At 41.8% G+C, this 21,177-nt stretch overlaps 1 protein-coding gene across 1 annotated transcript in view; it reads left to right on the top strand.

The window, feature by feature from the left end:
* The window catches only part of HKDC1 (hexokinase domain containing 1), a 42,769-nt gene that overhangs the window by 18,923 nt on the left and 2,669 nt on the right, over window positions 1–21,177 (top strand). Inside the window, exons 10-17 of the mRNA XM_044298891.1 lie at window positions 280–584; window positions 1,492–1,640; window positions 6,978–7,097; window positions 10,536–10,631; window positions 13,908–14,007; window positions 14,382–14,565; window positions 15,233–15,388; window positions 16,202–16,435. Coding sequence (XP_044154826.1) covers window positions 280–584; window positions 1,492–1,640; window positions 6,978–7,097; window positions 10,536–10,631; window positions 13,908–14,007; window positions 14,382–14,565; window positions 15,233–15,388; window positions 16,202–16,435 — 1,344 coding nt within the window. The remainder of the gene's footprint in view (window positions 1–279; window positions 585–1,491; window positions 1,641–6,977; window positions 7,098–10,535; window positions 10,632–13,907; window positions 14,008–14,381; window positions 14,566–15,232; window positions 15,389–16,201; window positions 16,436–21,177) is intronic.

Genomic DNA, 21,177 nt, shown 5'->3' on the forward strand with positions numbered 1-21,177 from the left:
AATGTTTGTTAGAATCTCAGATTTTGACTCATAGGGAGCCACTTCCAAGAGGTGGCACTCGCTAGATGGTTCTCTACCTTTTTGCATATTTGCTTCCCATGGAGCATTGGCAAAAAGTCTCCATATAGGACTGGTCTCTTTAAGGAGACTAAGCAAATATCCAAGGAAAAGACTCCACATCATTCATGACATTGGTTTCTTGAAAAGATAATGTAGGAAAGATAAGTATTGTTCAAATGTCCTTTGACCTTTACTTTATCAGAATCATTTCTTTTTTAGGTATGCTAAACGACTACACAAGGTTGTAAGGAGACTGGTTCCTAATTGTGATGTGCGATTCCTTCTCTCAGAAAGCGGCAGTGGTAAAGGAGCGGCTATGGTAACAGCCGTGGCTTGTAGGTTGTTCTCCCAACACAAGCAGATTGATGAGGTTCTAGATCTGCTTCATATTTCAGATGATAAACTTGCAGATATTAAATTAAGGATGATTACAGAGTTAAAATATGGACTTAAGAAAGAAACTCATGACTCCGCAACTGTGAAAATGTTACCAACTTATGTTTATGGAACACCAGATGGGACAGGTACTTTGTGTTTTAATCTTTTTGATGGACTAGACACATTGGGGCAGATTGTTACTATTGCAATACATTTAGATAGCCTAAATCTAGAGCAGTCAGGCAGAAGATGTAACAAATTTATCACATTGTAACCTCTTGATTGGCGTATTTTTCACCAGGGTTGGACTGGCGAACCAAAGTTCCAGAGGATCCTCCAATGGGCCCAATCTCTGAAGCCATAGTGGGCCCTAAAGGTCCATTTGGAGATGCCTTTGGAGCTAATCATTTGACACTTAGATCTATTTCTTAGATTCAAAAGCTATTAGACTGTTGTTGATAAAGGGGTTGAGCCCTGAAAATAATTTCCTGTGGTGAGGCCAAGTAACCCTAGTCTGATCATGCTTTCCATCAATTTTTTGCACCAATATAGGTGAATGTTTAAATTTAAATTATTTTTTCCTCTGAACCACAACTCTTTGTAGGCAATGTCTGTTAAGGTTCAGCAGTGTCTAAAATACATAATAAATCTGGAGCAAGGCATGTACACCAAATTGAGCCAGAATTTTGTTGCATTTAACTAAGTAAATCCACCGTATTTTGTAACTGATGAAACCCAATCAGATTCTACACCTCATATTTGAGAGGTCTTTTGGAAAATAAAAGGGCCAACCTGATTGATTGCCACAGGCAAGACCTCCACTTTTACTTCCAACAAGTTTTAAAGGGAGGGAGCTATATAAATCTGTATGCAGATAGTACAGTCTAGTAATGGTTGCCGGTAGAAGCAGGGGATTTGGAGCTCTTTATAAGAAAATCATCTCATCCATTAGAAAGGCATAGTACAATTCCTCCTCCTGGGTAGTGTTAGAGACTAAAGTCAATCTATACATAATATAGGTTGATCATCTAAAATTTCCAATCTGTATTTTAGAGCATGGAAAATTTCTAGCTCTGGACCTAGGAGGAACAAATTTTCGGGTTTTGCTAGTCAAAATCAGGAGTGGCAGAAGACGTAATGTAAGGATGTACAACAAGATCTTTGCTATCCCACTAGAAATAATGCAAGGCACTGGGGAAGAGGTAAGTGTTCACATGGCAACAGCATGTCCCATACTAAAATTATCTCAAAATCTGTAATATAAGGTAGAGAATGGAATATTGGAGGTGACTGTATATTTTAGGTTTTAAATGTTTAAAAAGGTCAGTTGATACCCAACTTGATGTAACAAGGGCTGGCCTTAGTTTGGATGTTGACGTGTGCAGAAGCTTCTGTAGATACACCCTACGCAAGGAGCTGAATCTCCTTAAATAGACCAGTCCTGTATGGAGATTTATTGGCAAATCTCCATGGGAAACAAATATGCAAAGAGGTACGTATCTCCCAAGGAAGAGAACTATCTCGCCAGTGCCACCTCTTGGAACTGACTCCCTATGAGTAAAAATCCAACTCTTTTCCAACAACAAACCTTGGGATTTGACAAGGGAATATAGCCAAGCCAGATACCTGTCAATGGATGGATTGGCTATATTGCCTTGTCAAATCCCGTGGCTTGTTGGAAAGTTGGATTTTGACTCATAGAGAGTCACTTCCAAGAGATGGTGCTGGCAATATGGTTCTCTTCCTTGGGAGATACCTCTTTTTGTAGCTGCCCCCTCTTAGATATACCATACAGTCCCCAAATAACAATAATACAGTACCTGCAAACATTGTCATAAGTGTTCAAAAGGCAGTGCCAGACAGTTGATTAACCGCTTGCCGCCACGCTAACGCCGAAAGGCGTCATCGCGGCGGCTCTCCCAGGTCACACTAACGCCAATAGGCGTCATCTCGCGAGACGCGAGATTTCCTGTGAACGCGCGCACACAGGAACGGAAGGTAAGCGAGTGGATCTCCAGCATGCCAGCGGCGATCGTTCGCTGGCAGGCTGGAGATCCGAATTTTTTAACCCCTAACAGGTATATTAGACGCTGTTTTCATAACAGCGTCTAATATACCTCCTACCTGGTCCTCTGGTGGTCCCTTTTGTTAGGATCGACCACCAGAGGACTCAGGTAGGTCAGTACAGTCGCACCAAACACCACACTACACTACACCCCCCCCCCCCCGTCACTTATTAACCCCTTATAAACCCCTGATCACCCATGATCACCCCATATAAACTCCCTGATCACCCCCCTGTCATTGATCACCGCCCTGTCATTGATCACCCCCCTGTCAGGCTCCGTTCAGACGTCCGTATGATTTTTACGGATACATGGATCAGATCCGCAAAAAGCATACGGACGTCTGAATGGAGCCTTACAGGGGGGTGATCAATGACAGGCGGGTGATCACCCATATACACTCCCTGATCACCCCCTGTCATTGATCACCCCCCTGTCATTGATCACCCCCCTGTAAGGCTCCATTCAGACGTCCGCATGATTTTTACGAATCCATGGATACATGGATCGGATCCGCAAAACACATGCGGACATCTGAATGGAGCCTTACAGGGGGTGATCAATGACAGGCGGGTGATCACCCATATACACTCCCTGATCACCCCCCTGTCATTGATAACCCCCCTGTAAGGCTCCATTCAGACGTCCGCATGCGTTTTGTGGATCCGATCCATGGATCCATGGATCCGTAAAAAATCATGCGGATGTCTGAATGGAGCCTTACAGGGGGGGTGATCAGTGACAGGGGGGTGATTACCCTGATCACCCCCTGTCATTGATAACCCCCCTGTAAGGCTCCATTCAGACGTCCGCATGCGTTCTGTGGATCCGATCCATGTATCCATGGATCCGTAAAAAATCATGCGGATGTCTGAATGGAGCCTTACAGGGGGGGTGATCAATGACAGGGGGGTGATCAGGGAGTCTATATGGGTGATCACCCCCCTGTCATTGATCACCCCCCTGTCATTGATCACCCCCCTGTCATTGATCACCCCCCCCCCCCCTGGTAAGGCTCCATTCAGACATTTTTTTTGGCACAAGTTAGCGGAAATTTTTTGTTTGTTTTTGTTTTTGTTTTTTCTTACTAAGTCTCATATTCCACTAACTTGTGTCAAAAAATAAAATCTCACATGGACTCACCATACCCCTCACGGAATCCAAATGCGTAAACATTTTTAGACATTTATATTCCAGACTTCTTCTCACGCTTTAGGGCCCCTAAAAAGCCAGGGCAGTATAAATACCCCACATGTGACCCCATTTCGGAAAGAAGACACCCCAAGGTATTCCGTGAGGGGCATATTGAGTCCATGAAAGATTGAAATTTTTGTCCTAAGTTAGCGGAAAGTGAGACTTTGTGAGAAAAAAACAAAAAAAAATCAATATCCGCTAACTTATGCAAAAAAAAAAATTCTAGGAACTCGCCAGGCCCCTCATTGAATACCTTGGGGTGTCTTCTTTCCAAAGTGGGGTCACATGTGGGGTATTTATACTGCCCTGGCTTTTTAGGGGCCCGAAAGTGTGAGAAGAAGTCTGGGATCCAAATGTCTAAAAATGCCCTCCTAAAAGGAATTTGGGCCCCTTTGCGCATCTAGGCTGCAAAAAAGTGTCACACATGTGGTATCGCCGTACTCAGGAGAAGTTGGGGAATGTGTTTTGGGGTGTCATTTTACATATACCCATGCTGGGTGAGAAAAATATCTTGGTCAAATGCCAAGTTTGTATAAAAAAATGGGAAAAGTTGTCTTTTGCCAAGATATTTCTCTCACCCAGCATGGTTATATGTAAAATGACACCCCAAAACACATTGCCCAACTTCTCCTGAGTACGGCGATACCAGATGTGTGACACTTTTTTGCAGCCAAGGTGGGCAAAGGGGCACATATTCCAAAGTGCACCTTTCGGATTTCACCGGCCATTTTTTACACATTTTGATTGCAAGGTACTTCTTACACATTTGGGCCCCTAAATTGCCAGGACAGTATAACTACGCCACAAGTGACCCCATTTTGGAAAGAAGACACCCCAAGGTATTCCGTGAGGGGCACGGCGAGTTCCTAGAATTTTTTATTTTTTGTCACAAGTTAGCGGAAAATGATGATTTTTCTTTTTTTTTCTTTTTTCCTTACAAAGTCTCATATTCCACTAACTTGCGACAAAAAATAAAAAATTCTAGGAACTCGCCATGCCCCTCACGGAATACCTTGGGGTGTCTTCTTTCCAAAATGGGGTCACTTGTGGCGTAGTTATACTGCCCTGGCAATTTAGGGGCCCAAATGTGTGAGAAGTACTTTGCAATCAAAATCTGTAAAAAAATGACCGGTGAAATCCGAAAGGTGCACTTTGGAATATGTGCCCCTTTGCCCACCTTGGCTGCAAAAAAGTGTCACACATCTGGTATCGCCGTACTCAGGAGAAGTTGGGCAATGTGTTTTGGGGTGTCATTTTACATATAACCATGCTGGGTGAGAGAAATATCTTGGCAAAAGACAACTTTTCCCATTTTTTTATACAAAGTTGGCATTTGACCAAGATATTTCTCTCACCCAGCATGGGTATATGTAAAATGACACCCCAAAACACATTCCCCAACTTCTCCTGAGTACGGCGATACCAGATGTGTCACACTTTTTTGCTGCCAAGGTGGGCAAAGGGGCACATATTCCAAAGTGCACCTTTCGGATTTCACCGGTCATTTTTTTACAGATTTTGATTGCAAAGTACTTCTCACACATTTGGGCCCCTAAATTGCCAGGGCAGTATAACTACGCCACAAGTGACCCCATTTTGGAAAGAAGACACCCCAAGGTATTCCGTGAGGGGCATGGCGAGTTCCTAGAATTTTTTATTTTTTGTCGCAAGTTAGTGGAATATGACACTTTGTAAGGAAAAAAGAGAAAAAAAAAAAATCATCATTTTCCGCTAACTTGTGACAAAAAATAAAAAATTCTAAAAACTTGCCATGCCCCTCACGGAATACCTTGGGGTGTCTTCTTTCCAAAATGGGGTCACTTGTGGCGTAGTTATACTGCCCTGGCAATTTAGGGGCCCAAATGTGTGAGAAGTACCTTGCAATCAAAATGTGTAAAAAATGGCCTGCAAAATCTGAAAGGTGCACTTTGGAATATGTGCCCCTTTGCCCACCTTGGCAGCAAAAAAGTGTGACACATCTGGTATCGCCGTACTCAGGAGAAGTTGGGGAATGTGTTTTGGGGTGTCATTTTACATATACCCATGCTGGGTGAGAGAAATATCTTGGCAAAAGACAACTTTTCCCATTTTTTTATACAAAGTTGGCATTTGACCAAGATATTTCTCTCACCCAGCATGGGTATATGTAAAATGACACCCCAAAACACATTCCCCAACTTCTCCTGAGTACGGCGATACCAGATGTGTCACACTTTTTTGCTGCCAAGGTGGGCAAAGGGGCACATATTCCAAAGTGCACCTTTTGGATTTCATCGGTCATTTTTTACACATTTTGATTGCAAAGTTCTTCTCACACATTTGGGCCCCTAAATTGCCAGGGCAGTATAACTACGCCACAAGTGACCCCATTTTGGAAAGAAGACACCCCAAGGTATTCCGTGAGGGGCATGGCAAGTTTTTAGAATTTTTTATTTTTTGTCGCAAGTTAGTGGAATATGAGACTTTGTAAGAAAAAAAAAATCATCATCATTTTCCGCTAACTTGTGACAAAAAATAAAAAGTTCTATGAACTCACTTTGCCCATCAGCGAATACCTTAGGGTGTCTACTTTCCGAAATGGGGTCATTTGTGGGGGTTTTCTACTGTTTGGGCATTGTAGAACCTCAGGAATCATGACAGGTGCTCAGAAAGTCAGAGCTGTTTCAAAAAGCGGAAATTCACATTTTTGTACCATAGTTTGTAAATGCTATAACTTTTACCCAAACCATTTTTTTTTTGCCCAAACATTTTTTTTTTATCAAAGACATGTAGAACAATAAATTTGGCGAAAAATGTATATATGGATGTCGTTTTTTTTGCAAAATTTTACAGCTGAAAGTGAAAAATGTCATTTTTTTGCAAAAAAATCGTTAAATTTCGATTAATAACAAAAAAAGTAAAAATGTCAGCGGCAATGAAATACCACCAAATGAAAGCTCTATTAGTGAGAAGAAAAGGAGGTAAAATTCATTTGGGTGGTAAGTTGCATGACCGAGCAATAAACCGCTAAAGTTGTGGAGTGCCGATTTGTAAAAAAGGGCCTGGTCACTAGTGGTCCTTAAGTGGTTAAATGACACCCAACAAAGCAAGGAATGAATCCTGTGCAGTTGCCTTTCTATAAATTCAGAAACCAAGTGTGGGACTGAGGTACTAGCTCCAGGTACCCAGATAATCTGGCACAATGACTTCAGTAGTGTAACGGCACAGGTGGAACACCCCTTAGGCCAGCCATTAATGTAATGGATGCCTTACTATGTCTTTCATCCTATTGTATTCCAGCTGTTTGACCACATTGTGGAATGTATCGCAGAATTCCTAGACTACATGGGAATTAAAGGTGCCCCACTGCCCCTGGGATTTACATTTTCCTTCCCATGTAAACAAGATCGTATTGACAAGGTATGGTTATCTAGTTCTGTCTTACATGGTTCTATTACTTACCTGTTGGTACTATGGTGCTGTAGTGGCATTAGGAAGGTCATGGTATTGCTAGAACTTGGTACTAAACCTTATAACTGTAAGTAACACTAGGGCAGTGGCATAGCATGTGTGTGGTGGGTGTAGTTGCCCCGGGTGCCAAACTGCAAGGGAGCTGCTGTGACACTATTACAGACAATGCTATTCATTCAGTCGCATGTTGTGCACTGCACACAGACTGGCTCAGGCCTGCAGCCCAAAGGAGCAACGGATGCGCATGCACTGATTAGTCGTCAGAGGACATGCCAGGCTGTCTCGTAGGCTGTGCCTCCTCAAGGCCTAAACCAGGCTTTGCATTGGGCCAGTCTACAGTCTCTGAGTGGCCTAATGAGATGTTGCATCACAGTGTACTCCTTTAGGCTGTCACTCCCTGGGGATTGGTGCAGTGAAAAGATGGTGCAAGGAATCAGGCCTCAAGTAAAAGAACAAAAGTTTCTCTTTACTAAATGCAAAGCGTAAGTTGTAGTACATCCAGCAGTTGTTTGTACAAAGTGCAGTTTCACTCCCCAGATGATGAGATATGGTGGCAGCAGTTGGCACTATGAATACACTAGCCAGAAGTCTTTCTCTCCTGATTCTCTTGCTAATAGCAATAAGTTGGAACTTGTGACTATAGGTGTGCACTTGTGAAATGCAGGCTTGTGAGTTTTCCTGTCCTGAACTGTGGTGATGGGTGTCTTAACATGTTTCTCCTCAATTGCAGTGGAGTCTGTATAACTATAGTGCTGATCACTCTTCTAATTGTGAAAGCTTTAGCTTGCAGAATATATGTGGCCTAGGACCCTGAAATCTCCCTGGAGTAGTGGTCCTCACAGAAGGAAAAGCTGGATTTCTAGTCCCTAAGGCCCTTGGAGCAGGAGCAGATGGACATGCTTCCTCACTCCAGGCTTGCCAAGCTAACTCCTCCTCCTGACAGAAATTCGGGCAAGCCCACTCCTATCAAGGGGGCGGAGTGGAATGGAGGGGTTAGTTCCATTCCCAGTGCCACCCATAAGCATTATGCTGTTGTAACAGTGCATAGCATGTCAAAAACATTACAAACATTACATTACAAAAACAAACTTTACTGCATAAGCATTGCTCAGTGGCCCATGCAGTAAGGTTTTTTTTTGTTTCAGGGGGGATTTTAGGGAGTGGAGTGTGGTGGGGGAGCTAAATATGGATTGAGACCTCATAATGGAGGATTATTACTGTGGGGGCTTAACTGGTATCTGCACAGCAGGCCAATGGGAATTTTACTCGGGTATGCCACTGCACTAGGGTAGGTTTAATCATGACACTAAATATTTAATAGGTAACATAGTAATATAGTATATAAGGCGGAAAAAAGACATCTGTCCACCCAGTTCGGCCTGTTATCCTGCAAGTTGATCCAGAGGAAGGCAAAAAAAAAAAAACTGTGAGGTACAAGCCAAGTTTCCCCACTTAAGGGGAAAAAAAATCCTTCCTGACTCCAATCAGGCAATCAGAATAACTCCCTGGATCAACAACTCATCTCTAGTAGCTATAGCCTGTAATATTATTACACTCCAGAAATACATCCAGGCCCCTCTTGAATTCCTTTAGTGAACTCCCCATCACCACCTCCTCAGGCAGAGAGTTCCATAGTCTCACTGCTCTTACCGTAAGGAATCCTCTTCTATGTTTGTGTACAAACCTTCTTTCCTCTAGACGCAGAGGATGTCCCCTTGTCACAGTCACAGACCTGGGGATAAATAGATTATGGGAGAGATCTCTGTACTGACCCCTGATAAATGTATACATAGTGTGGGGATTCGCTCTGGTAGACAGGGTGTGCGGACGCAGTATAGATGCAAATTACCAGTTCTTAAATCAAACTTCTGTGTTTATTCACACATAAAGCAAAAACAAAACGTCACTTTGCAGTCTTGGTGTTAGTTCACACACAATGGAAAGTCCATATAGCAAAAATTACCTTGTTGGCAGTTCTGCCTTCAGCAGTCCATAGGAGGCTTTTAGGGGGCCCGTTTCCCTTACAGACGGGTCTCAACCTTCCAGCACGGCACAAGCCTCAGATCCCAGAACACACCTCCTGAGCTCCACTGTCAGACTGAGGTAATCCTCCTCACCTGGCAGTGCTGGCTGTTTTTTAGGCCTGGCAAAACCCAGCCTGGAACATGGGGAATAGTCACCCACCCAGCACTTTGACTACTCCCAGTAAGAGCTGTCCTGGATCAGCTATACAGCCATACTAAGTATTAAGGTGTCAAACAGCAACTGCTGCTGACACATAAAAACCGGCTCTTACTCCACCAAGGCCAGGAACCTCGGTGACACGTACCTATCATTCACGATGATTCCTTGTACCTTCTTACAATATTAATTATATCTCCCCTCAGTTGTCTTTTTTCTAAAGTGAATAACCCTAATGCTGATAATCTTTCAGGGTACTGTAGTTGCCCCATTGCAGTTATTACTTTAGTTGCTCTCCTCTGAACCCTCTCCAGCTCTGCTATGTCTGCCTTGTTCACAGGAGCCCAGAACTGTACACACTACTCCATGTGTGGTCTGACTAGTGATTTGAAGAGTGGTAGGACTATGTTCTCATCACGGGCATCTATGCCCCTTTTGATGCAACCCATTATTTTATTGGCCTTGGCAGCAGCTGCCTGACGCTACAGCTTAGTTGGCTGTTTATTAAAATTCCTAGGTCCTTTTCCATGTCAGTGTTACCCAGTGTTTTACCATTTAGTATGTACAGGTGACTTGCATTATTCCTTCCTATGTGCATAACCTTACATTTATCAATGTTAAACCTCATCTGCCACTTCTCTGCCCATGCCTCCAATCTATCCAGATCCATCTGTAGCAGGTAGTTTCTCTTTTCATAGTCAACTTAGCTTACCTGTCGTATGTGTCACAGAGACATGCAGCCTTTAAAAGATTGGGGACCTCTGGTGTAGACTTTCAGTCTCGAACAGTAGGTTGTCAGGTGGCCACTTTACATTCTCCATGTCAGTCATGCAATGCAACTCTCCAATATATCTGTTCATACTTTGCCATCAGTAATGATTCAGTCAATTAAAAATGATTACTGCATGACACAAATTCTTATTACCAACCCAGGTTCTGCAAGGTACCCTGTGAGTCCATAAGGCATGTAACGTTAAAAGTTGGTGTCTAAGTATAGTGCTTGTAATGTTATGTAAGGATTCTGCTTCCCTGTAACAGAAAGCAGGTAAATAATAAGTACAACTCTCCTCCATATGTGTAGTGTTAATATATTTATGGCTACAGCATTGTCTACAGCACTTTAGGAGCCATTCCTTTAGGGGTATAGCGACTGGTATCCAACAAATACTCATTGTAATATGCCCATGAGTTATGCTGTGTTCACAGGGGACATTAGTTGGATGGACAAAAGGTTTCAAAGCCACTGACTGTGAAGGACAGGATGTAGTAGACATGTTGAGAGAAGCCATCAAGAGAAGGAATGTAAGTATTTTTATACTGTAAGATCATGATATCATGTGTTTTATTGTTTTATGTGTGGCTATGTGGGGTTAATGCAAAAACATCTATGGACATCAACACCTTCCAACATGGCGGTAATGATCCAAATTATTGTGTTCCTACAAATTAAAATGTGATATGTTTTGTGTCTGTGTGAAAACAATATATAATGGGATGATCCCAGACCTTAAGGAGGCATTCGCAGCAAGCCCCTGAGGAGCCAGCGCCGAGGATGGGAGCGGTAATGGCCCTGATGATGTTGTATCATGGTGTACTCCCTCAGACCATTGCTCCCTTGGGATCTGTGCAGTGAAAAGTTGGTATAAGGATCAGGCAAGAAGTAGAAGACTAAAATTCTTTCTTTACTAAGTGCAAAATAAGAGTTGTAGTACATCCAGCAGTAGTTGTATACAGTGCAAGTTCTCTTCCCAGATGATACGGTATGATGGCTGGCAAAGTAACAGATAACAACACTTTTGGTATGCTATCTTGCTAATGTCTTTCTCCAGAACTTCTGACTAACAGCTGAAAGCTGGCACTTTTGGCTGTAGGTGTCCAGTGTGTAATGCAGGCTTTTATAGGTTGACCTGACCTGAATGTGTTCTAGGTGATGGGTGTCTGACCTGTAGTCCCTCGCCTGCAGCAGAGTCTTTATAGCTGTGGTAGCTGGTCACTCTGCTGTAACTTTGTAGCTTTGAACATACAGTCATGTGAAAAAATTAGGACACCCTTTGAAAGCATGTGGTTTTTTGTAACATTTTTAATAAAAGGTTATTTCATCTCCGTTTCAACAATACAGAGAGATTAAAGTAATCCAACTAAACAAAGAAAACTGAAGAAAAGTCTTTTCAAGATCTTCTGTAAATGTCATTCTACAAAAATGCCTATTCTAACTGAGGAAAAAGATAGGACACCCTTGCCCCTAATAGCGAGTGTTACCTCCTTTGGCTGAAATAACTGCAGTGAGACGGTTCTTGTAGCCATCTACCAGTCTTCGACATCGGTCTGAGGAAATTTTACCCCACTCCTCAATGCAGAACTTTTTCAGCTGTGAGATGTTTGAGGGGTTTCTTGCACGTACAGCCCTTTTCAAGTCACCCCACAGCATCTCAATGGGATTCAAATCTGGACTTTGACTTGGCCATTCCAGGACTCTCCATTTCTTCTTTTTCAGCCAATCTTTGGTTGATTTACTAGTATGTTTTGGGTCATTGTCATGTTGCATGGTCCAGTTCCGCTTCAGCTTTAATTTTCTAACTGATGGTCTCACATGTTCTTCAAGCACCTTCTGATACACAGTAGAATTCATCGTGGATTCTATGATGGTGAGCTGACCAGGTCCTGCTGCAGCAAAGCAGCCCCAAACCATGACACTTCCACCTCCATGCTTCACAGTTGGTATGAGGTTCTTTTCTTGGAATGCTGTGTTTGGTTTACGCCAAACATGTCCTCTGCTGTTGTGTCAAAATAATTCAATTTTGGACTCATCTGTCCAAAGAACATTATTCCAGAAGTCCTGGTCTTTGTCAACTTTATCTCTGGCAAATGTCAGTCTGGCCTCGATGTTTCTCTTGGAAAGCAAAGGTTTCCTCCTTGCACACCTCCCATGCAAGTTAAACTTGTACAGTCTCTTTCTGATTGTAGAGGCATGTACTTCTACATCAACAGTAGCCAGAGCCTGCTGTAGTTCTCGAGATGACACTTTAGGGTTTTTGGAGACCTCTTTTAGCATCTTGCAGTCTGCTCTTGGGGTGAACTTGCTGGGGCGACCAGTCCTGGGCATGTTGGCAGTTGTTTTGAAAGCCCTCCACTTGTAGACTATCTTCCGGACAGTGGAATGGCTGATTTCAAAATCTTTTGAGATCTTTTTAAATCCCTTCCCAGACTCATAGGCTGCTACAATCTTTTTTCTGAAGTCCTCTGACAGCTCTTTTGCTCTCACCATGGTGCTCACTCTCACTTCAACAGTCAGGAGCACACCAAACTAAATGTCTGAGGTTTAAATAGGGCAAGCCTCATTCAACATGCAGAGTAACGATCTACTAATTATGTGCACCTGGTGTGATATACCTGTGTGAGATCTGAGCCAATTTAAGAGGGAATACATGTGAGGGTGTCCTATCTTTTTCCTCAGTTAGAATAGGCATTTTTGTAGAATGACATTTACAGAAGATCTTGAAAAGACTTTTCTTCAGTTTTCTTTGTTTAGTCGGATTACTTTAATCTCTCTGTATTGTTGAAACGGAGATGAAATAACCTTTTATTAAAAATGTTACAAAAAACCACATGCTTTCAAAGGGTGTCCTAATTTTTTCACATGACTGTATCTGTATTTTTTTTATCCTTTAGTCTCTCTGCAGTAGTGGTCTCACAGATGAGCTCACACTCTGATTCCAAAGGCCCATGGAGAAGGAGCAAAATGACCCACTTACTCACTGTCCTAACAGTCCCCTAACAAGAGAGGAGGAATGGGGTGGTTAGCCCCATCCCTAAGCCAGCAATAGCTCACCTGTTGGTGTTCAGTGCAAATATAAGATAACATTACAAACCAAACATTTGCAGATACCCCCAGATCTGGAGTACTGCACTTCCATGTGAAATAATCACTCATGTTGATTTCTCCTTAGGTTTTTTGGGGTTTTCCCCACCTTTTGGTGTTGGTTTTCCTGATTTTTCTTAGCTGGTAATGGTCAGCTGATTGGATGGTTGCTCAATGTGGTTATAGAGGTTAGTGATGTTTTTTCTGTAGCCCAGTAATTGTGGGTCATTGAATCGGTAAAATCTATGTGACCCACCTGTTTTGGTATAAAAATAAGGATTTGGGGTTTTGGAGCTGTCTGAACTTCTGTAATTTTAGTTCCAACTCGACCATTTTTTTTTATTAGTGTCATATGGTTGTTTATGTCTTTGTGGGTACTCACGGACCCTTTGTTAGAAGGAGGGATAAGTCAGACCTTATGGCTGGACTAATTTTTATTAAATAAGTTAATTTACTTGAAGGATACATTTCTGATAAATTTTTGTATTTTTATTAAATATTGTTTCCTCACTTGTGACATCCAGGATGCTGCACAATAGATCTGCTTGGATTTCTGTTTAAATGATTAGGTCGTAAAATCCTGATGTGTCTGGGGATGATATCTTCAGCGTGGTTGTAACATGACTTGTGCATTATAATAGTACACTTTCCATGTGTTGGCTTCTGAATCATGTATTATGTTATGTACACCCACATCTATATTCTATCCTGTTTTGAAGGAATTTGACTTAGACATTGTGGCTATTGTCAATGACACTGTGGGAACCATGATGACCTGTGGATATGAAGATCCAGACTGTGAGATTGGGCTCATTGCAGGTAATTATTTATATGAAACAGAATATAATAGAACAGCTGTATAGTTGTGTGGAAGCAAACTCTATTTTAATCTGAAATCAACTTGTATGGAAGCCATTTTCCACCCATCACAAGAACAGAGAACAAGTCGTCACTACTTGTCATACCATCCAACCGCCCACAGAGTTACCTTGCCGTTTCTTGGTTTCCAAAAATGGATGGAACTTGAGAGTGTTTTTCTCATGTTTAAAATGCATGTTTGTAGTGGAGAATACAGAACTTCTCTCAAGCACATGCCGTTCCCAGTGGAACTCTATGTGGCACCATACATCCAGGTGTTTTATACAGTAAAACATGAAAAAGTATATAATCTGAGGTACGTGTTTCTGCCGCAGGTACTGGGAGCAATGTGTGTTATATGGAAGAAATGAAGAACATTGAATTCATAGATGGAGATGAAGGGAAAATGTGTATTAACACAGAATGGGGAGGATTTGGGGATAATGACTGTTTATCCGACATTCAGACACAATATGATATACGTGTCGATGAAAAATCATTAAATTCTGGCAAGCAAAGGTAAAATTGATTGAAAATGAAAGATGCAACATCTACCTTACCTATCCGCTAGTTTCAGCATATCTCTCCAAAATGTTTTGTGTCCAAAAAGTAAAAATTGTATTGTCACCCGAAGAAGCTCTTCCGTTTTATTGGCCAGCAGCTGCAAAGCAGTCAGTTGTGGAGTCAGAATTGACTCCTTAATTGTCTCATAATAGCTGTGAGGGGGAGGCCTAGACTACATAATTCCCCCCATCAATCTACTATTAGATGCTGTGACACAGAGAGAGAGCTGCAGCAGAAAGGGCATCCCTCTCTCAGACGAGGCTTGGCAGCCACTCCATCTGTTTTCTACATGTATAGTATATACTTTATGTCATGTCAGTGTATATACTGTCACTGTGTGTAATGCCATTGTATAATACTGTTGAGGGGGCCCTAACAATAAAATCTTTTAGTCCTCTTCCTACATAGGCCCCTTTTGAGTTTGGGCCCCAAAGCAGCCGCATCCCCTTCTTCCACTATATCTACGCCCCTGAGAGAAACATTGTCATGTACTTTATGATGTCTGAATTTTAAAAATATTTTATTTAATAATTATAGAAAATACCAATAACTAAATAATTTTTAAAGGACTTGCACCGTCGTTTGCAAATATCTAATCTACCTATTGCCTATGTACTACCAGATATGAGAAGATGACCAGTGGAATGTACCTTGGAGAAATTGTGAGACAGATACTGATTGACCTAACCAAACGTGGCCTCTTATTCCGAGGACAGATTTCTGAACGGTTGAGGACAAAAGGAATATTTGAAACAAAATTTATCTCTCAAATAGAAAGGTGATACATGTCTGTACATACCGGTATCTACTAAATTTTCCATATATGAATAAGACAAAACTGCACCTTAAAACGCAATATTAAAGAGGTTGTCTGGTTTGATAATATTGATGGCCTAGATAGATCGTCAATATCATGAAACAAGAAAACCCCTTTAAATTAGATACAAGGGAAGGGCATAATGTTTGGATTATAGTGAAATAGTCCAATTTCCTATAGCTGGCCTCTTAGCAAAAGCGTTCCAATAATAATTCTTCATGGATACAGCATATCACTACAGGGTTGTCATCAGCTTACTTTTGCTTTTTGATGGATTTTACAGGAGTTACAAAAATGAGGCTAATGGTAGGAAATATGACAAAGTAAAAAAAAAATCAACTGTTAAATCCCCCGCTGCTCCAGTAGCAATGCAACGGTGGTCCACACATAGTCATACTTTTGTATGTTCATGGAACACCTCTACGCAGTGGTGTAACTAGAAATGATCAGGCCCCATAGAAAATTTTTGAACGGACCCCCTTCCCCCAGCAACTTTGTCGCAACCCCAACTCCTGAGGCTAGTCAAGATCACGCTCTCAGACGAGGCCTGGCAGCTAATCCATCCATTTCCTACAGTCTCACTGTATATAATGTCAATGTTGAGTGGGCCCTGACAATAAAATATTTTAGTCTTCCTCCTGAGGGGGCCCTTATGAGTTTGCGGCCAAAGCAGCCACTTCCCCTGCTTCACCTGCCTCTAAGTATCCATCCTAGAATGTCATTTTTGTATTTACAGTGTATATACCACTGATCGCTACTTTTTTCTTTACACAGTGATCGCCTAGCTCTCCTCCAGGTCCGGAAGATCCTTCAACAGCTTGGTTTAGATAGTACATGTGATGATAGTATTATAGTGAAAGAAGTTTGTGGTGCAGTGTCAACAAGAGCAGCAAAGTTATGTGGAGCTGGCTTGGCTGCAGTTGTGGATAAAATCAGAGAAAACCGTGGTCTGGACTATCTTAAAACTACAGTCGGTGTTGATGGGACTTTGTACAAGTTACACCCTCAGTAAGTTATCACAGTATTACTATATCAGTTAAAGGTCATCTGTCACTGAAACTGGCTGACCTGTTGCACGTGGGCCTAGCAGCTGAAGGCACCTGTGTTGGCCCCATGTTCATATGTGACCGCATTGCTGAGAAAAATGTAGTGATGACGTTTTGACTGCCTGGCTCTGTCAATCAAAGTTGAGAGGGCGCGACAGTGGTCTGAAAAACACTGCATCAGTCCAAGTAAGCAACCCAGCATTTTGCTCAACCCAGCCAAAAGAGATAAATCAAAAATATTAGTTATGTGAAGTTATGGTTTTCCCCAATACTGAATGTTGAAGTCTGCTCAATGGACTGTGCAAGTATGAGAGCCCTCATATTCGCAAGTTCCTGGTTCTACCCAATACCTGCTACTGATTGCTATAGGGAGAGAGTTGCCAAGGCGTGAGGAGAGCCCAGAGCTCAGAAATATGAGGACTCCTGAGCTTCTGCAATGTCCTGAGTGGACTTCAGTGCTTGGCTCATACTGAAGCTGCTCAATACAGATTTTTGGAAAATGGATGGGTCAAGTCAAGAAAGTGACATAACATTTTGTTCACGATGGCTGTCACCAGATTATGTTGTTTTCAAATAGGGCAGCATAAGACTGGTGTCTGATTCCCTTTATACATATGAGTCTGACTAAATGATACATTAGTACATGGAGCCTACTCACTGAAGAGGGGTAGGCTCAGTGAATAATGCAATGAACAGTAATAACTCCAAGTGGATTATGTGAGAATTGCAGCTTACCTCATTCTGCATGATAGATTTGCCACACCTTGCTTAGGGCTGTATTACACTGCCCAATGTTTGGCTGATGGCAGATAATTACACAGACTAATGCAAACTGAGTGTGGGTGGAACGATTATTACAACAGTCGTTCCTCCCTCATTCCGTTATGTTAATTATCATATCGATATGTGCTGCTGATAATCAGGCATCCTTCCTCCTGATGAAAGATGCCCATCAGCTGACAAACCAGAGTTTGCTTGTTGATCGGCTGATCGATTATACAGGTAAGTTATCAGGACCAAGCGTCTCTATTAACAAGGATAATAGGCCCAAAAATCGTGCGGTGTAATAGGACCATCAGACACTTTTCCCTACTTTCTCCAACTCTTAGTTGGCTTACTTTATTTGTGTCTAAAAACTGACATACCAATAATATATTTGATACAAATAACAACTCGCGCCCATTCTTTCAGTCTTTTTTGTGCAAATGAATAACGAATCTATACAACCACCATGAAAACAGTCACAAGGTCATTAGTACATGGCAACAGAAGGTATACAGATCTGTTAAGGCAGCACCACCACCTTAGAGTGTCCTGATTGGATTCAGCAGGCTGTCCTCTCAGAAGGGTTCCCAGGAGCAACTATGGTTTTGGCACTAATAGCCATGAAAATAGCCATGCTGAGTCCTGATATTCATGAGCTACTGGCTTTCTCTGCGCTCCTGCCACTGATTGACATTTGTATTACAAATATATTAGCAGAAGGGGGATTCTAGGAGCTCATTGTTTTTTTTTAAACTCGTTTTATTGAACAAATCATCAGAAAAGTTCAAAGAACATCAGTATACATGAAGGTCAATAAGGCATTCAAATACATAAACAGTACCATATACATACCAATATCAATAAAGGTGAGATAACAATTCACATATGCAATACATGTACAGAGCAATCATATTTGACCGGACACATGCTTGTAGTGAGTACATAACCATCTTATCCTAATATTGCGTTAAGATTATCTGAAAATCTAGGAGCTGAATACATAGTTTGCATGGACGAACACCAAGGTCCCCATACTTTACTGAATTTCTGAGGACAACCCCTATTCTTGAATACAATATTCTCATAGGATACCATATTATTCACAAGTACTTTCCATTGGTTAAGAGAAGGTCGTCTATCACCCATCTAACGAATCACAATAGCCTTCCGTGCAAGAAATAATGTTTCTCTTAAGAGTATTCTGGCATGGTGAGGATATACCTCTTTATCCAATAGATCAAACAGGCATACTTGTGGGGTAAGTGCTATCGGAGGGTGCGTAAGCATCGAAAGAAAGCTTGTGATGTCAGACCAAAAGGTTTGTATATATGGGCAGTCCCATATAAGGTGCCAGAAAGTTGCCCCTTCCGCATCGCATCTAAGGCACCTAGAATGTGACAATTTGCCTATCTTTTGTAACCGGACGGGTGATAGATAAGGTTGGTGAATAATACATAGCTGTATACATTTATTTATTGATAGATGGGGAAACTAATACAGGAGATTCCAATAGGTCGCTAATTTCTTCATTTGTGATACCCGGTATTAGAGTTTCCCATTTGGATAATACTAATAGGGGGGCCTTATGCATCTCGGTACTCAGCAAGTGAGTGTAAAGAGCAGAGATAAATCCCTTGGGGCCTTGGGAGCGTATGACACCGATCAATTGTTCAAAGGTGTTAAACACATTGTTGGAATATACAGTACAGACCAAAAGTTTGGACACACCTTCTCATTCAAAGAGTTTTCTTGACTATGAAAATTGTAGATTCACACTGAAGGCATCAAAACTATGAATTAAAACATGTGGAATTATATACATAACAAAAAAGTGTGAAGCAACTGAAAATATGTAATATTCTAGGTTCTTCAAAGTAGCCACCTTTTGCTTTGATTACTGCTTTGCACACTCTTGGCATTCTCTTGATGAGCTTCAAGAGGTAGTCACCTGAAATGGTTTTCACTTCACAGGTGTGCCCTGTCAGGTTTAATAAGTGGGATTTCTTGCCTTATAAATGGGGTTGGGACCATCAGTTGCATTGTGGAGAAGTCAGGTGTATACACAGCTGATAGTCCTACTGAATAGACTGTTAGAATATGTATCATGGCAAGAAAAAAAGCAGCTAAGTAAAGAAAAACGAGTGGCCATCATTACTTTAAGAAATGAAGGTCAGTCAGTCCAAAAAATTGGGAAAACTTTGAAAGTGTCCCCAAGTGCAGTCACAAAAACCATCAAGCGCTACAAAGAAACTGGCTCACATGCGGACCGCCCCAGAAAAGGAAGACAAAGAGTCACCTCTGCTGCGGAGGATAATAGCAGAGGATAGTTGGACCATCATTTATTTTTCAACAGGACAATGACCCCAAACACACCTCCAGGCTGTGTAAGGACTATTTGACCATGAAGGAGAGTGATGGGGTGCTGCGCCAGAGGACCTGGCCTCCACAGTCACTGGATCTGAACCCAATCGAGTTGGTTTGGGGTGAACTGGAACGCAGAGTGAAGGCAAAAGGGCAAACAAGTGCTAAGCATCTCTGGGAACTCCTTCAAGACTGTTGGAAGACCATTTCAGGTGACTACCTCTTCAGAATGCCAAGAGTGTGCAAAGCAGTAATCAAAGCAAAAGGTGGCTACTTTGAAGAACCTAGAATATGACATATTTTCAGTTGTTTCACACTTTTTTGTTATGTATATAATTCCACATGTGTTAATTCATAGTTTTGATGCATTCAGTGTGAATCTACAATTTTCATAGTCATGAAAATAAAGAAAACTCTTTGAATGAGAAGGTGTGTCCAAACTTTTGGTCTGTACTGTAGATAGCCCAGGACGGTAATACCATGATCCTTCCATAACTGCCTTATCTATTCCAGTATGAAGGGAGGGGAACATAGGGTTTTCCCACAAGGTTATATTAGGGGCCAGTCCGGTATAAGAATGCATTTTCTTGCCAGGATCCCACACCTGAATGGCTAATTTGTGTACGGGTAGGAGTGATCGACCAAATAGTTTTGGTTGCTCTAGCACTGTCCACAACGAGGAGATGTCCAAAAATGCAGCCAACTGCCTTTCTGCTCTAATCAGAACACCTTCCGAGGAGATCCATGACCTTAGCTGTCTCAATTGTCCCGCCATATAATACAAATATAAGTCAGGCAAGGACATACCTCCCTCTCCTCTAGGGCGACACAGTACGTCAATGGATAACTTAGGTCTATTATTGCCCCAGATAAATGGAGACAGTAGTGACTTATAATGCTGGAATATCTTTTTGGGAACAATGAAAGGTGCATGTTCTAACACATATAACCACTTAGGTAGAATGATAACTTAATCAGATTTATTCAACCCGGGGTGGATAATGGGAGACCACCCCACACCCTAAATTTGTCTGCACTACAATTCAGGAGAGGCTGTATGTTGAGAGTGTGGAAAGAGGCCGCGTCTTTGGTGATATGAATCCCTAGATACTTAAATTCAGATACTATAGGTAGCTCGGTATTAAGAGAGGATGAAGATAGGGAGTATAACGGAAATAGAACAGATTTAGACCAATTTATCCTGAGACCGGAAAATTGACTAAATGTTTCAATGAGATAAGTAGCACGAGGTAGCGTAGACTCCACGTCTGACATAAACAGTACCATGCTATCCACATATAGTCCCACTCTGTCCTCTTGATCACCTATAAATATTCCCTTGAATTGGCCATCAGATCTAATACGGATAGCTAAAGGTTCGATCGCTAAAGCAAATAATAGTGGCGACAACGGGCATCCTTGCCTGGTCCCACGACCCAGATCAAGGAGCTCATTGTTTTAACGTGAAATTGAAGAATAAATAGGCTTACACAGGCTAAGTGATAAAAATATTTACTTCTACGATTTCAAAACAGGCTCTAATGCTATGAACTTAACTCTTTCCTACTTGGAAACACA

The sequence above is a fragment of the Bufo gargarizans genome, chromosome 6 (genome assembly GCF_014858855.1).
Source record: "Bufo gargarizans isolate SCDJY-AF-19 chromosome 6, ASM1485885v1, whole genome shotgun sequence".
Classification (NCBI taxonomy): Eukaryota; Metazoa; Chordata; class Amphibia; order Anura; family Bufonidae; genus Bufo; species Bufo gargarizans.